The sequence below is a fragment of the Egretta garzetta genome, unplaced genomic scaffold (genome assembly GCF_000687185.1).
Source record: "Egretta garzetta isolate BGI_Z169 unplaced genomic scaffold, ASM68718v1 scaffold706, whole genome shotgun sequence".
NCBI classification, from domain to species: Eukaryota; Metazoa; Chordata; class Aves; order Pelecaniformes; family Ardeidae; genus Egretta; species Egretta garzetta.
Window position 1 is genome coordinate 261,167 of NW_009260015.1, and position 18,211 is coordinate 279,377.

The 18,211-nt window shown below is 37.5% G+C and overlaps 1 protein-coding gene across 5 annotated transcripts in view; it reads left to right on the plus strand.

Annotated features, from left to right (window-relative positions):
* Positions 1–18,211, plus strand: part of EVI5 (ecotropic viral integration site 5) — an 83,356-nt gene that overhangs the window by 37,460 nt on the left and 27,685 nt on the right. For all 5 annotated transcript variants that reach the window (XM_009640613.2, XM_035896089.1, XM_035896090.1 and 2 more), the window contains 5 exons: positions 1,091–1,225; positions 3,296–3,436; positions 3,962–4,120; positions 5,876–6,022; positions 11,404–11,499. In XM_009640613.2, coding sequence (XP_009638908.1) covers positions 1,091–1,225; positions 3,296–3,436; positions 3,962–4,120; positions 5,876–6,022; positions 11,404–11,499 — 678 coding nt within the window. The remainder of the gene's footprint in view (positions 1–1,090; positions 1,226–3,295; positions 3,437–3,961; positions 4,121–5,875; positions 6,023–11,403; positions 11,500–18,211) is intronic.

The following is an 18,211-nucleotide window of genomic DNA, read 5'->3' on the forward strand; positions in this document are numbered from 1 at the left end:
ATACTAATTTAGGATGGCATCACCAGTCAAGCAAGTCTGAAAATGTGATGAATCTCAAGTCATTTTAAAGTGACCCAAGAAGGAAATAAAATGTATTTCTGTAACTATTGACTGGAGGAAAAAGCTAAGTGGGACTTTTGAATACAAATGCTTAGTAGGACTCCAGTTGGATGTATCTGAAAGATGCAGTTTCATGAAATTGTGCTTTAGCAAGTGAAAGGATAGATCTCACTTTTAATTCCGGCTAATTGACAGTGAAGAAATAAGTTAATTCATTAACTTGAGCAGAATTTGGGTTTTTTCCCTTCCCCCTGAAGTTTGGAAATGGTGGCCTTAATTTCTGAACTGTTGTTTTATTACCGAGGGAATGTGTTTGGGTGTGCAGAGCTGGCTGGGGATAGTCTTGGAGTAAGTCCTGTATGGGAAGAACGAAATTTCTTTGTAGCTTGGGCCTACGCTGTCTGTCTAGAAGGGGCTATACTGCTATTTGTGCTTGGGTTTTTGTCATAAATCCCCACGGCTTGCCCTAGAAATGAATCTCAGAAGTAATATGTATAGCGTGAGTAAATGAGAGCCAAGGGTTGGAGTGGAAGAAAGGGGCAAACCAAAGTCATTGTGCATTCAAACATACGTGGCTGTATTTTAAACCCAAGATTATGGATGGCTTCTGTTGAATCAGAGTTTAAGTGAGCAGGGATCAAGAAAGATACTTGTATTAACCCTGTAATCCGCTAGTCTTTCCTAAGCATCTTTTTTGGCATATCACAAAATAATTACAGACCCTTTGATCCTCTGAGAATTTTTCAATTTGGGTAACAATGAGATAAAAATGTGAGCTATTGCTCATTGGTACTAATAGGGGTCTCGGTTTGGTCTTGCACATTTGGCTGTGTGTGGAGGTGCAGTTGTTTGAGAGGCTTCATACTGTTGGCAGTCTGGAGGGACACATTAGTAGATTTGTATAAGGTAAGCGCTTCTGTTAATCCTAATGTTAAGCATTTGAATGTACTTTTCACTCTAAATCTGGCATATGAAACCCCTTTCAAACCACCTTTGCTTCGTACTAAATATATTTCTGCAAACTTTGTAGCATAAATGCAGTTCACGATACAGTGAAGACTTTGTGCTACAGCTGGAAAAAGAGCTGGTCCAAGCCAGGCTGAGTGAAGCAGAATCCCATTGTGCCCTGAAGGAGATGCAAGATAAAGTTCTAGAGATGGAAAAGGTAAATCAAACCAGGACCTCCTCTATAAAATAGCACTAAAACCAGAATGCAGGTCCCTGTAACTCTTTGCATAACTGTGCTCTGGAATCTTCTCTCCTATGTTTTCATGATAGCAAGATGCTTTTCAAACCTGAAGCTTAATACAGCAAAACCCCTAATATCTGTTTGCCCTGGGAAAGGCTTGTGAAGAACAGATCACTTTTCTCCTGTTCCTGAAGCCCACTGCAATGGAAAACTCTGATTCTGGTGGAGTCTTTACAGTAAACATCAATTGTTTCCAAATTACATCCTGCAACAAGGGCAGTAGGCTTAGGGTGAGCATTGAGGTGATGTGGAACTAAATACTGCTTTGTCCCATTATGGGCAGGGAAAGAATTATCTCCACTGTTTACTATCAAAATCTCTACTGCTTTTTGGGTGCCGTCCCAGCTTGTAACTTACTGATGCCAGAGTTTGAGCTGCACTCAAACCAAGCGTCAAACATTTACCTTCCTGTGAAGAAAAACCTGACTGCAAAATACAATAGAAAAACGGGAAAGCAAAAAACCCACTAATAGACCTAAAATAAAGCACGCTCTTCAGATCCTGGTGTATTGCCTTTGGAAAGTGTTTCCTCATGGAAACTTCAAAGAGTTGTATACTCAGGGATGTGGCCAGAACTTACTAGCTAATTATATTAACCCACTGGAGTCAAGATTTTACTTTTTTTATGGGTGTCTGGCAGGCTAGCGGTGTGGTAGCTCTTACTGTAGTGAACATTGGTAAGGATTTAGGATCTCAGGTATTTCTCAAAATTCAAAAAGGGACTACTTGTTTACTTAACATTCATCAGCATGAAGATGGCATACACTGAAAACTTCAACGTGAAGAAAAACTGGAGCAGTGGGGGAAATTCCAGTGTACCAGACAAACTCAGATGTAGAGTAGTACTTCAGTCTGTCCATAATGAACTCGAGCACATGAGAAAGTGACTGAGGTTAACTCCCTCAGTCACCTACAAATACAGCTCTCCATGCCTGTTAGTGCAATCTGGGAGCACTGCTCTGTAACCCAAGGCCGGCATGGCTATATTGACAGCAATGTGAACATTCAGAAACACACCCCATCACTTCCTATATTTGCCAATACGTGGAGCCCGCGATTTGAAACACAGAGATGCTAATAAACGGCTGTTGTGCTGTGGTCTGTTAATAATGTACTTTCAACTCTTGGGAAAACCTGGCAATTGCCACATTATTGCGTACCTACAAAAATACTTGGCTTTGCTGAAAATTACTGCTGAAAATACAGCAGAAAGTGATGAAACACTGTTCAACTTTGAGTATTTGGTGTCCATTGAGTTGATGTAGGGATACTGTAGTTAGGCAGACTGTGTCCTTTTTCTTCTGTTTCTTTCCCAGACTTCCACTGTTATATTTCTGTCACTGTTTTCCTTTCCTCAGGTCACTCCTACCATGTGTTTTCCTGTGTTCTGTTTGTCTTTCTACTTTTTCCTCATGTGTTTTTGTAAACTTCCATGCACTTTCATCTATAAGACCTTTTCTTGACTGGTTGTTGTTTATAAATATTAATGGATGGTTTCTTTGCCAACGTATCTTTTCTCCTTTTCAAAAGCAGATGGCCTACTTCCCAACAGATAAATTTCCATTTAATATTTTTCCTGTAGGTCTAAATAAAAGTTGCAGCTCTAAGGGTGTAGTTTCAGTTCCTCATTTGCTTTACTTCTATCAGCTAGCTCAAAATCTTTCAGATTTCTCTCTGTATTTTTGACGATGTGTGAAAAATAGTGTAAATAGTGCTTTGTTAGGGATACCATCTGGGGAAATTTGGAAGTCAGAATACCTAAAACTGCCTTGTCAATTTTTTTCTGTAGCTGGCAGTTGGAAGATACTTACAGTTGCTATATCCAGAAACTTAGATCTTGGAGGGTTTTTATTTTGCAAGGGATGTGTAAATTAAAAAGTTTGGTTAGTAGTAAGAGTCATCATTCCATGTCTATATTCTTGGAGTGGGTCTCGCTAAGCACAATTTTATTCAAATACATATTTAAGAGGATGGTCCTTGTTGCAGAGGAACAGCTCTCTCCCTGATGAGGAAAATGTTGCTAGACTACAAGAAGAACTGATTGCAGTCAAATTAAGAGAAGCAGAAGCTCTGATGGGTCTCAAAGAACTAAGGCAGCAAGTCAAAGATTTGGAGGAACACTGGCAGGTATGGCTAGCAATACGCTTTTAACAATTTTTATTTTCATTGAATGACAATAAAAGCAAAAGACTGAAATTTTGACATGTAGAGACCATGTAGAAACTCGTGTTTGTGGATCAAGCCTCTGAGGTGAGAAAAATCTTTAAATGTAGCTGCTTCTAGAAACTTTACTTCAGAAGTGTGTTAGAAATCGGTCCCTAGTTGTTACAGATGGCAGAGAGCCTGTACTGCCAGCTAACCGTTCTGGTAGGAAGGAAGTACCTGATCAGTACTGCCATTTTACTGAATGTTAACGGGGGCTAGAAGCAGGCAAAAGTCTCAGGATATACTTGCAATTCACTGACTTACTGTAGTTGGGAATGACTGTCTTTAGCTTTTTAATTGTCTGTTCTTAAAACTAGGGACATGGGTTTCTAGTTTTTGGGACAAACAGGAGCACTATAGCAACTTGTCCCCATGTAACTGAGACCTTAAAAAAGGGAACACCAGGAAAGATCAAGCATTATCGGCAATGGCATGCAATTTTTTTAGCGTCACCTAGCTCGTACCACTGGAAGATGGAAAGATCCTCCCAGAAAAAACACAGTGAATGAGCTACAGGATGAGCTGATGACAGCGCGATTGAGAGAAGCAGAAACCCAGGCTGAACTGAAAGAGACCAAACAAAGAATGATGGAGATGGAAACACAGGTATGTTATTGAACACCAGCACGTGTGAACTGAGCTGAATGCTGGCAAATTGGTGTCAAATGGTAGATACCCAGTGATGACCTTTTACCATCTACAGGCGTGACTTAGTTCTAAAATCCGTTTGTGTTTTTTTTTTTTTTTAAATGCTGTTAGACTAGGAGGGAGAATCTAGTGCCTACAGTACAACTCTAATGTCTGTTCTTTAGTCTTTTCCAGGACTAAGCTTTCTGCATTTCTCATTTGGACTAATTGGTATACTCTGTGACTGTGTGTGAATCTTAATTCATTAAATTATAACTGGTGTAACAGCAAAGGTACTTTTACGGTGTTTTAAATTTCACAAACCTAATTGATGATTCTGATAATAGTAATCCCAGTTCTTTAAAGGGCAGTGTTTCTTCTTTTTTCTGGTGAAATTGTCTGTACTAGATTATCCACTGAGGTCATGAATCTGGTTACTAAACTGTGGACTCTTGGCAAAACAGCTGCATCTTGTCAGGTTCTTTTTTTAGAAGAAGCTTTACCTTTCATGTGCCAGAAAAGAAAAGCATGATTCACTGCTGCTGAGATTTGTGCAGAAAAGACAAAAATAACTTGGCCTCAGAGATCTTTTTCTTGTGTAACTAGGGAATAAGCTGTTTTTAAGCAAACAAATCTGAAATTAAAGTACACTAAAGTTGGTGAGTTTGTACTATATTTGTGAAGTCTTAACTCAATATGCACAATTTGCTGTTGATTGAGAAGGATTTCTAACAGGCTTTTGAGAAATCTTCCCATGAATCACCTGGTAAATGGAACTGTTACTTGATGGAGACCTATGTATCCAAAAGGCTAAATAAATACACGTAAAAACTTCACTTGACAAGCTCCAGCAATCCTAGAAACCAGGATAGCACGTAAGGATGTGCTACTGAAGAGAGATTAGCTAACTGCAAGGCACGTGGTGGCTTATTTCTGACAGAGGCACCACTTTTTCTATGCCGACTGAATAAAAGTTTCCTCTTGTCTTAACTATTAAAATTTTCATTATAGTGTTAATGCTGTTTCATACAGTTAACGTGTGCTTTTGCTTTGCATTTTTTCCCCCAGTTGTGTATTTATTTTAGTCAGTAGGGGGCATAGGTATCCTGCTGTCTGGCTTACACGCATTAAAATCTCAAGACTTTCGGGTACTTCTCACTTCAGGGTTATGCATCGAGTTTTTGTGTATGCTTATGCTGTTCAGCTATCATTTGACAGAAATGCACTGGTTCTTGTGTACTGGTCTACGCACAGCCTCATGTAAAAACAGTGTGACTAGTACTAAAGCACTGATCTTAATTAAGTGCCATGTTACTTTCAGGAGCTCACTGGACAGAGAAATGTGCGCACAGTATTTCTGACGTACCTGGTGCTTCTTGGATGCGTTAGCTCGTTGCTGTAGTTGGGATACAAGTTCACAAGAATCTTTGACTTACCTAAGCAAGAGATCAGGAAAAACAGATGTACGGGAGCTTTGCAATCCTGCTCTCGCAATGAGTCATCTGTTGTTTAAGATCAATTTGAATATCCTGGTCATAAACCAGGTATCATGCAAACTTTTCTGATTACACTTAGAAAATTCTGAATGCTTTTTTCATCAAAAGTTTTTGGCTTTGTTTTTGGTTTTTTTTTTATAGTAAATGATCTTTCTTGTCAGACTTCAGGGAGTTAAATTAATACCGGAGATCTTTCCTTAACATGAATTTTCTTTCCTTTTTTTGTCACAAATTTCAGAATCAGATCAATAGTAACCATTTACGAAGGGCAGAGCAAGAGGTTACTAACCTACAGGGGAAGGTACAGTATCTTTCTGCACAGAACAAAGGACTACTTGCTCAGTTGAACGAAGCAAAACGTAGACAAGCAGAGATTGAATGCAAGGTAAATAACATCGTGAATAGACTATTTGTGTGCTAATGTATGGATAGAATTGCGTCTTAACTGAGAAATAGAAATCACAAAACCAAAACTTTCTTCTACTGATTTGACAGTATCATCTTGAATTCACCATCTCACAAAATCACTTGAGGTTTTGACAGAGCTGCTTCTTTGTGGTCCCACAAAGATAAAACTCCTACTTTAAATTGTGGTTCTACTCAGAAAAGTGTCTGTGTATAATATATAAAAAGGCATTCTTACACAACAGACTCTGATTGCTGTGTACTCTGCTTTAGTGACAGTTCATTACTTCAACGCTGACTATTTACTGCAGAATTAATTTAGGTGCAAAAAAAGGGGAGTAAAAGTAGTATTTGAACGGAGGGGTGTACAGAAGGGAGTGTTACAGTCGTCATTGCCTAATGGTAACCAGATTTTAAGAGTACAGCCCAAAAGCACTGGGCAAAAAACCAAAGGTTTTGTTACTGTCAATGCACAAAAGAGAGCCCAATCTAATGTTTGAATCTCAGATTTAATTAGTTAATTTTGTAACTAACTCCATAACCAATTACTACTAACTTATGTCATCATAACTTGTCCATATTATGTGTGCACAAGAAATAAAGATTAAGTCTTTCAAGCTTTTTTCTCCTAACTTGGATGAAAACTTTCCTGAAATTGCTACTGATATTTACCTCAAAAAAGGGCAATATTAGTTAACAAATCACTATAGTTAAGACATTATTTGCTAGAGACATGAAAATAACTTTTTACTTGAATCTTATTTCCAAAAGGTGTATGATTTTTTTTTTTTTTAATAAAATCAGGTAGAGCTGAACAGTCAGTAATTTCTAGATAGCTAGCTTACTACTATGTTAAAAATAGTGCTGAGATGAATAATCAGACTGCCATTTCTTAAACTGTGGCTGTGAATTTGCCACTTGAGAGCAGGTGTCGTTATGTAATTTGTTGTTTATGATCACATCTTAGTTTTGCCCTTAATGTAACCAAACCTCTTTTATGTGCACTATTTGTTTCTGTTCTCATTCATGCAGAACACTGTTTTGGTTGAGTGTTTGTTTTTCAGTTTTATCCAGTATACATGTGCGTTGCTCATAACACCATACGTACCCCAGGCTGCGTTAGCTGCAATTCCATCAAAGGCTTCTGTGGACAATGTGAATCAAGAATGTAGTTTGAGTGCTTTGTCGCTGTCACTTAGCCTGCAGATGAAATGACATCCTTATTAACATGCATTGTTTTGCTATAATGTCACACTTATGAGGTTTTACAGATTTTCATTTCTTCTAGTAGCTTCTCCAAGGTAATGCATAAATCTAGGAAATTTAGTTGTGTTGTAAACTCTGATCTTGTGTTCATTACTCAAAGCCATAGTGTGTAATTCGTAATTGGCAGTTTCTTGCTAGTTTTGCCTTAGTTACAATTCTTTCAGCAAAATGAAGCTGGCATTTGTTGTTGTTCAGGTTCATTTTGAAGAAATTTAAGAACAGTAAATATCCGAGATGCACTCCAGGTATTTCAGGGTTTTTTAGGTTTTAATTTTTCGTGCTGCCTTGCCAGTTCCATTTGTTTCCAGTGGAACCTGAATCTAAAGTGCGGTGAAGACACTGACTCGTCAAACTCCCATCATAAACTTTTAGGAGACAAGGCACTGAATCTTAACTAGAATAACTGGCTTCTACTGACTGGTTTTTCTTTACCATAATCACTGGTTTCCTAAGTGCTATTTCTTACATGCTGAGATTATTATTACTGATTTTTTTTTTTTTTTAATATTCACTATCTCAATGACATGACTTTTCCTATAACCCATAACGCGTTTGATTGGGTTTTGATACTGAAGCTCCTCATTAATCCTTAAGAGATTGAGAGGGCATAGTCAATATTCTGAAGTTTTTATGTTGACTGTAAGAAGAGCAATATGTCTTTAACCTGCCTAGTGAGTTAATATACATGACTATTCTCACTCGGATAATTATCTTGGAATGTTATGTTCTAACATGGGTTAGAGAAAAGTGTGATAGTAGTAGACAGAGCACCAGTCATATCTTTTAGAGATAAAGGTAGCAGTGGTCAATAGCCAGTCAAATAGTGGTACTGACATCCAGTAACATTAAATCCTGAAACTTGTTTTGCAGTCACTGACAGGAAAAAGACTACAGTTTACATTGCAGTGTGTTTTCCAAGTTGATGTTTATGATATAAAATGAAATATTACCTATTAGATGAATATACATTACCTGAAGTTCTGTTTAACTGTGAGCTAGACTGTGACTTCTTGGGATGAGGCTTAGTATAATACCATATAGACTCCTGTAAAGTTCAAATACACAAGGGTTTTTGCTAGCTGTATTGAAAGATGCTCACATGTAACTTGTTGGAAACTACTTTTCTTCAGTGTTGTTTTCTTTCATATTTCCTCTTCCCTCTGCCTCTGACATTTGTCATGTACTTTCATTGCGACTTTATTGTCTAATAATCTGTAGAAAAAATTCAACAATGTTTTACAGATTTAATAAAAATGTCATGTCATCAAAAAAATTAAGCCGTGTTAAATAATACACACAAGTTTAAGTGTTCTCCTGCTCCTTAAATGGGACATAACTTAGGTATTGAACTTCCTATTGCTGTTTCAAACTCACAAAAAACTTCTCAAACTCTTAACTATATGATAATATAGAGTTAAGTGAAAAATATAAAGATATAAATATATAGATATAAATATAGAGATATAAAAAGCCATTGTCCTTTGACAGTTGATTTGTAAGGTTTGTCATTCTGTTTCCTGTCCCTTGCTCTTCACGTTCAAACTACTGGAAGCAGGATTTTTAGCTTAATCGAATATTCGTGCCCAGTGCTTTCACTTTTTTCTTGTTATAGAAGAGACTATCTTAAGTTCCTGTATCCCCACTTCTATATCCCAATAAATGCAAGAAAACTCCTGCCTGGGTTTGTTTAAGGTTATTTCACTGCTTGAGGAAAATGAGATGTTAATTTTAAAGTGAATTTAAAAAAAAAATAAAAGCTGAAGTTTAAAGTAGGAAGAGAAACACTGTTATGCTTGTAAAGCCAAAACCTTGCAATGTTACTGGCTTTGTTTATGCTAACTAGGTTTATAAGAAACCAGCATATCCTATGACTACTATGTAAGGCATATGCTACAGGTGTGAAGGGCTAGCCTCCGGCAATAAGAGCAGACTTGTCACACCTACAGCCCTTCTAGAAGTCAGTTCAGTATCTGTAACTCTACTAAACAGTGTTGCTACCAATTTAGATTTGGCTTGCAATACAGGTAATAGCAGGTAGGTTGAATTGAAGAGGCAGTATTGCAGTGTAAATACCTGAAATAAAGCTATTTAATATGTTGCTTATACGACAACTTTGTATTCAAAACTGATGAAGAAAGCTTCAGTAATCTTTCAGGTAATGTCATGGAGCAATACAGACAACTGCTAAATTCTTGTAGCTCTAAATATCTTAAAAAGTTCTACCTTGCATCTCCTTAAATCTAGCAACTTGTTTTCAATTCCATTAGAAACTGGTGTTTCATTTCTCTTCCTATTTCTTCCTATTGTTACAAGTCATCTGAAATCATGCTCTAGTTTTATTTCTGTCACTACAATGTGGCCAGGTAGCAATATTTCTACTTGAAAGAGGTGTATTTAAAAAAAAAGAGAGATTTGGATTTTCAACTCCTCAATTGTTTTTTTTCTTTACAGAAAGAACTGGTATGTTATTTCTGGAGCTTGTATTTTTCTTCAAGGATAGCTTAAAATATATAAGCAGAAATTAAAATTTTTGTAGCAAGTTGCATCTCATACCACCTGTTTTGTGTCACTGGTGTGTACCGTTATGTTTTTCCCTCTTTATCTGACTACTGCTTCTACAGCAAGGACTTAATTTCAAATTGTTTCTTGAAACACAGCACTGATCTTTCTAATCCATTTTGCTAAAGAATTTACAACAGAAGATTTGTGCCCCTGCCCCAGTCTTGTCTTTCCTACCATATCAACTTTTGTGGTAATTATTGTAAACATGCATTGTTTTGGAGATAAAGCATCAGTGCCATCTAGAGCAACACTGTTTACTCACCTCAGATACCAAAGTCAAACCAAGCCAGTCTGTCCTTTAGCTTTCAGTTAAATACATGCAATCCTGTGGACTTGTGGGTTTGGCTTCATTCGAGCAATCGTACAACCGAATTCAGTAATAATGGCTAAACTTTGGCTAGCACATGATGGATTCCTCTGAAATGGGCTCCAGTGATTACAAATGCTGTTAACTGGATACTGTAGAAGATGTACCTTCATTACAGGGATCTCTTTTCAAACAAACGGCATGTTTTCAAGTAGCTACTATAGATACGCTTTGGCATGTTCAACTCGGTCTCAACCACACTGTCTAACGAGGGTGGTTAAGTACTGTCAGTTTGAAGCACAGATTTAAAATAACTGAGATCCTGGGACTGACTTACAGTAACTACAGTTTGCAGAGTTACACCAATCTACCGTACAAGTAGGTGTACCTGAGCCTAGTCTGTCTCTTCTCCAGAATTATTTGCCCTCCAGCTGAAAATATTGCTCACTCAATATATATCACTGTTTTCTCTGTGGTTGTGCCAAGCTGCTGACAATATAATATTTAATTGGTTTGTGCTCTGAAGTCTTGAGGATTTGCCTCATAAAACAGAAATAAGGAAATTTCCTCCTCTCTCATCCGAACTCAAATTGTCTATCGCTTATAGGCAAACTTACAGGTTAAACTTACACGCGGAGTCTGATTGTAGGTTACAGGCATTAGAAGTTTATTCTGAACTGTCTTGCAAATATTAATTGTGTACTGTAACTAAGATAGCTGGACTTAAACAAGGTTGAGAATATCTGTGCTTTTGTGCTTGTTTTTTTAAAATTTATTTGCTTAGACAAAAAGAATGATTAAATAACTAACTCTTATGCAGCTTTACTGTTTATATAGAAAGTCAAAAGTTGAAGCATGAGCTGGTTTTTTTTGTTATGTTGATACTTTTTCTTAATTTAAAATATAATGTTTCTGGAACACAAGACAGCTGTTTTCTGGACATGATTTCACCATGATTTTCATGGAAATTGGTAACAGCATGTTTTCAAAACTACACAGACATTTTGAAAATTATTATAGTTTAGAATTGATATTTAGATGATAACACAATTCTATGGGTTAAAACTAAATTTGGGTTCCTTAGAATATGCTTATCAATAGGTATGATATTTCACACAGCAATGTATTAAGTTTTCTTTACTTGCATGATTTGGGGTAAAAGCTGTGCACAGTCTTTAATCAACCAAAACTGGTATTTGTTAGCTTCAATCTGTTACTTCTTTCAGAGTAAAGAAGAAGTGATGGCAGTACGGCTCCGTGAGGCAGACCGCATTGCAGCTGTGGCTGAACTCCAACAGCATATTGCTGAATTAGAAATCCAGGTAACAAGTGATGGCATTCAATGTGTAACTTGATACTGATTTGCTTTTTGTACTTTGTGGGGTTTTTTCCTCCACTTCCTTTCCCTATTAACCTACTGTGAATACAAGGCACTGCTTTGCAAAGTGGGACAATGCTATATTGCTGAATGTGCCTCCTTTTATAAGCCAAAGCCTTAAATCTATCTTACGGGTGTACTTCTGAGCTGTTAACAATTGCTTCTCTACAAGCACCATCCTGCAGGCAACACTCGTTTAAACTCCGATTTCTGTATTTGTTTTTTGTCTTGTAACTGGTAATTTTTACCAATTAATAGATGAGTTTGAAAACATCCTCTGTCCAAAAAAAAAGCATACATTTTGATGACAGCAGCCATTCTTTTCTGTCCTTACTCTTTGGCCATGACCAGTATTGGATGATTTGTGGTAAAACTCTTACTCCCTTTATGTAAATCTTGAAACCAGAAATGTTATTTACTGTTACCGTGTCATCGTAGGATCTGAAGATGCATCCTTTGGCCTCTGTGTCGTTCCTTATGCTTTTGGTTCCTTCTGGAGCTCTCACTGTCCTGTGAACTCACTGCTTCCTTGATGAGAACACCATCAATGACTGTTCTTTGTTTTCTTGGCTTTGAGAAATCATGATGTCTTACTGTAGCGTGTCCTTCCTATACTCATACACTGTTGTCCTGTCTGAATTTTGCTGCGTCCATCTGCAAAGGTTTTCTTGGTTATTATTCCTAAGTTACAAGATAGTTACACTGTAGTTTACTTTTTTTTAAACTGGTATTGCTAGTGTCTGTCTCCCTTCTGAAGTCTTTCCTTCAAAGTGACGATTTTACTGTATTGTGTAAAAGCCTTCTTTTCCCTATGACTTCTCAAGTACTTGCATCTTTTTCATCTCTTCATCTATAGAATGTACAAATAAATTTAATGGAGCTTGCATAAAGAATTTTCACTTTGAATACTTTTCCTCTAGTGCAGCAGGCACTGAATTTATTAAAAGATAAAGCAATCATTTCTTTTAATCACGTAATGCTTAGATAATGTTGTGATCAGTACATTAGAAATACTTAGATAAGTACAGTGAGCATTGCATATGAATCATTTATCATCTAGCAAGATAACAAGAGAATAGCTGAGTTGAGGTCAATCTTCTGCTCATGCGTTAGTGTTTTAAAAAAAAAAATAAAATTAAAGGTTACTTCAAGCAATGTGACTTTGGTGAGGAGCCAGTACTTATTTTGTGTTATTTTCATGTTAGCACAGACTTTAAATGCCATCCTGCTTCCATTGTTTGACTGATACGGGTATCCCAAAAAGTACTCTACTCTTCATCATTTTATGAAATGAAGAAATAGTGGATCCCATAATGATCAATTGTTCTTTTTGATAGCTGTTGCCCAGTCAGAATTGCGTTTGTTTTTTAATGTAACTAAATCTGACTTGGTCTGATGTTGTTTGACGGAGCAAGTCATCAGTGCTCAATCATTTTATAGTCCCTTTCCATATTTCTGCTTAAGCTATGGGCACCAGAATTGCATGCAGATTTTTATAATATCTTACCATGAGACAGGTAAATAAGTGCAGGAACGTAATCTTATTTCGCGGCTAATATATCCAAAGATTACACTGTCCCTGTTTTTGCCCTGTTTCTCTGTCTCATGTTCGGTTGTTTATCCACATCATCTCTCCTTCCTTTTCACAATTGCTACTTTGCATGATGCAATCTTTAGTTATGTTTTTCCGTTTTTCTCATATTCTAGGTGGTCTTGTTTTTTGTTTCCTACCCAAGTGCATTTCAAGTTCTGATCTTTTTGGTGGTGTTAGATGATCACCTATTAATGATTTCTTGATCTGTAGTCTTTTAGCAAGGTCTTTGATTTTCTGAACAAGTGAGGGGCTATGCTTTCTTTGTATCCAGTCTGGAGTGTGAAGACATTCTGCGGCTGCGGTTCATGTTTCTAATTTAATGACTTTGCTCTGTTAGGCTTTTGGTGAACTATTGATCTCAAACTTACGCTAGCCTGCAACACAACTTCTTCAGTTGTGAAATACAGGTTTTGAGTGTTAACTGTATAAAGATAGTTAAACCCAAAATGATTTAGTAGAAATAAGTTCCTCTAATGTCAATTTACTTATTGTTGACACTCTAGATGTGACTTGAAATCTTTTTATTGGGCTGTGACATATTTTTTTTTTTTGGTAAGATTCTATAAGCAAATAGATATTTTTGACCAGTGTGTTTTGCCAGCAAATATGAAACTTATGATCAAAACTTCCTTTTTGGGTACTCATGCTCAAAGGCCTCTGAAACACCTGCACCAAAAAAAAGTAATAATGGAGTTGGAAAGCCTTAACTCCCAAAGCTGGTAAACTATAAAACATGCAACTGATAAAGCTGAAACAAAAGCTGCTTTTTAAGGAAATTGAAAATGTAGGTAACTTCTTCCTCGTTGGAGACAGAGCTGCCTCCCATTCTCTTCCATTCAGCTTGTCACTGGAATTGCTGTGACCTGATGTGGGGAGCAGAGGGCCTTTTAATCTGCACTTGCCTTAATGACTTGAAATGTGATATTTAATATCATAAATACATTTAGCCAGCCTTGGAGCATAGCTGTCAATCTCAAAGTAACTGTGCTTTTAACATGGAGCATCACAAACAGGTCTGCTTGTGATATTGTTTCAAAGCTGATAAAGATGAAGGGAGGAAGTTAACTTACCACATAACCTTCCTTTTTTTTTTTGAGGGGGATGGTGCTTTTCTAAGAAGCTCTAGAGATTCGGTGTCAGGTCCGCATGGTCCATAGCAGTGCTTAGCCTACATTGTGCAGTTTTCTTTTAAATGTTCATGTAGGTGTAGGTGCAAGACACTGGTGTTAAATTTGTAACACAGAGTATCACTACTCCCACATAAGAACTGATCTGACGTTACACATACAAATGCTAGATTTAAATCACAGTTTCTGGGTCACTCAGTTTTGGTTCGTAAGAATGACAGAGAGGGAGGAGGAGATACAGAACTCTATCATTTAATAGTAGGTGTAAGTCTGCAGCAAGGTGTCAGTTTAATATGATGTTAAAGTTACTTTTTTTATATATATCTTGGTCAAGCTTTTCAACTATTGTGTAAGCATGCTGAAGTGCAAAGAATAGCCCCAACACATGATGGATATTTGTAAACAAAAGAAATATGAGTCATTCCTTAGCAAAAATAACAGAAAATTGAAGTGTAACTGAAGCTTAACTTACGTTGCTTCACCTAAACTCCAGAAGTGGCAAAGGAAACCCCTGAAGTTAGGTATAAACAAAGGTTTCCTTTGTCAGCCTTTGTCTTCTCCTCTATCCTCTCCTTATTTTTCTCTCACTTGCCATTTCAGCTTATAAAACTTTTGGGAAGCAAACATGACTTGGAAGTATTTAGCAGGCTTCTGGGCTTTGAGCAGGACATTTGAGCAAATTATTAACAAATGAAGCATAGATTTTGGATGGCTGGGCTGCTATATTTTGTACCTCCACACTGGGGAGAAGCTGTTCTCTTCAATATGATACATTCTACTTTCTTACAAAGGTTGGCGGTTCACATCCTATAAGTGAATGACTTGTTTGGGCTAAGCTACATGCACTCTCTGACCCCTTTTGTCCCATCCTTTTGTAAGATATAGAGAGCCAGGACTAAGGAATGGATATTGTCTCCCTTTATGTCTATAGTCAACCAGCAAAACCTCAGGGAATTAGTCTTTCTTGTTTTCAGCTGAACTGGTGTGATAGCTTCAAACTGCAACTAGCAAATGCTTTTAACTTCTTAGTATAAGCCTTTAAAATCCTATTGCTTTTAGCTTGTGTGCGCTTTCCTAAAGCTGCCAAGAGAAGTCTCCCAAGCTTCACTATGCTTCTGGCCTAATAGCAGGTGTTCCTTCTGATTGCATATGGACAGTCCTGTTGGTCCCTTGGTGATGTTTTGGTTTGTGGTGTTTTGTTTTTTAAACAAACAAACAAAACCCTTTCCCTGCAGCAGTTGAAGGAATGACACACTAAATGAGAGAAGAAGAGGCTTTAGAGAAATTCAGACAAGGTTAAATCAGTTAGAGGCTAGAGTCAACCAGCTCGCTAGGGTAAGGAGCACTAGGCCAGTGAAAGTGTAGACAGGCAGTGGAAGCAGAGCTGGGTCAGCTGCAGACTCTGCTCTGCAGCTTAATCCCTCTCCCTCCATTTCTGTTCAGACTGGTGACGTGTAGCATCCTCTTAAAATTACCCATGGTTTGGGTTGGGGAGGTACAGAGCACACTTGTAATACAGAAAACTGGTTTTAGCTCTGTGTAATCTTAAAGCAAAAACTATAAGAATTCATTCTTCTCTTCATTAGGTTGATCTGGACAAGGGAGTAACATCACTTCCTCCTGATGTGCTTCCTGGCAGATTCAGAGAATTTTGTCACATTTACCCTATCTCTAACTGTGTCAAAGCTGCTTTGAGAACAACTGTAAAGGAAATCCATGATTGTGTTAGTTCTCTCCCCCACAGTTTAAACTTTTAGCACTATTTCATTAGAATGAAGCCTTTCTATGACCTCTGTTTAATAACTTTTCCAAGTACTGACTGTTGAGTAAAGAAATTGTTTCCATCTTTTCAAATTACAGGAAACTTTTTTTACTCTTATCAATAGTGGTGTGTGATGTTAGTGATGTGTTTTTTGAAAGTCTAGAATGAGTCACTGTAAAGTCACTGAAAGGACACTAGTTACCGCATTTACTCTTCTGAATAAACTTCATTTACATTTTTAATGCAGTGTCTTCTGCCACAGATTAAGAATTTAAAAGCCTCCCCTGAAAAGAGGCTGAGACAGATTGTTACCAAGTAAATATTTCTAAGTCAGAAGTGACCAAACTAAGGTTGTTAAGGAAGTGTCCTACCCTCTAGACATTTTTAGTAAAGATGATACTCTGTTATATGGTGTGCCTAGATTTTGGCTGCTTATAAAACCATTGGTTTTGTTTTTCTGTTTTTAAGCTCAGTTATTAAGGTGAAGACAACCCTAGATGCTTTATTATTTAAAATGCCCTATTTTCTTGTTGACATCTACTTCTTTTCCTATTCTGATGTGATCTGAGTGTTTTGGAAAACTTTGCTTGTGCTCCTCTTGGGATGAAACACCTGCAACTGAAATTGGATTACATGGATCTTCTGTATCTTATACTTAGACCTTTCTTGGTTGAGCAGCAAAAGCAGGCTGAAGGCCTCCAATGTGTTCCAGGTGGTTTCTGGTGATTGCTTTATTTATTATTTAAACTTTGTTTTATCATGACTACTACGCTTGATTTTTTGGGGGGTACTATACAGTAATGGTTTTGGGTATTTGAGATGAGCATTCTTTGAAGCAGCCTGTCCCTGCATTCTTGTGTTACCAGCCGTGCATCCTGGTCCTATGCTGATTGAGGTTGGAAGGTCTCCACATGCTCAGTAGTTCTCAGGAGGCATCAGATATGTTTTTTGAGACTAGCTGCTGCTGCTTTAAAAGGTACAGAAAAGCTGTTTTTCTCTTAGAAAGCCAGACAGAGGAGGATTCAAGTACAACACTACAATGATGAATCTCAACTGATACTTGCTGGTGGGCAGAACTTTTCCTCATTCTAAGCAGAAAATTTTTTGGGGAACAGATTTTGTTCTTCTCAGGAGTTCTCAGTGTAGCTCTTGTTATGCACGCACATACAGTAACTCTAGTACTTCAGAGCAGGATGAGAGAGGTGAGAGCTTCCAAAACTGAAGGGGCCTAAGTGAGTTCTGGTTTAGCAGCTGCTTTTTTGATCTGCGGGCCTCATTTCCTACTCCACTGCCTGTGCCACTCCCTCTCTATACCCAACCTGTGAGGCAAGAGGTTTGATTGTGTAGTGGCAGCTTACACTGTTAAAAGTACCTTTCCTTGAGCAGAGGTGGTACCTGGCCAGAAGGGTGTTTGTCTCCCTGATACAGACCCTGTTGATGCTGGTGGAGCTGGTCTGTTAGAAGAGATGGTAAAACTGGGGGGAGTTCTTAATCTTCAAAGGCAGCGAATTTGAGATGGTGAATCTTTAATTACGGTGTAACACCAACTGGCCTTACTTTTCTGTTTTCTAAAAACTGGTCTGGGAAGAGAAGGTAGGCACTGCAGTAGTGCCAAGATGCAGAAGCAGTACCCCAGGGAAATGGATGTAGAGATTCATTCACATATGGCTGTGGTTTTTTGTTGTTTTTTTTTTTTTAACAAAATTCCTAGGTTCCAGAGTTGGCTAGCTTTCATTATTTTGCTATTCTGATAATAGTCACACTTTGCTTATTGATATGTTATCTGCCTTTTTCACTGTATATTAATTTTAAATTTAAAATGGCTATTATTTGCCTGGAGACCATCTGTTCTTTGTGTTGTGACCTTCCCAAATACCACAGATTTTCTGTAACAGCACTCCCCCTCAAAAAAAAAAAACCAAACCAAAAAAAAAACCAACAACCCACATCCTATGTGTATAATCTTAGATTTTTACAAAAACCCATGGAGAGAGAGATTACTAATTGCTTATGCTATTTCCTTTTAAAAGGTGTGATGTTCATACCTTAAAGACTTTTAAATTGTAAGTGGGAGTCTTAACATTGACTTTTGAAGCAGTACAGTTGGTCTGAGTGTTTTCTTCAGAAGTACAAAACTATTCAAGCACAGTAGTACAAAACTACTCAAGCACAG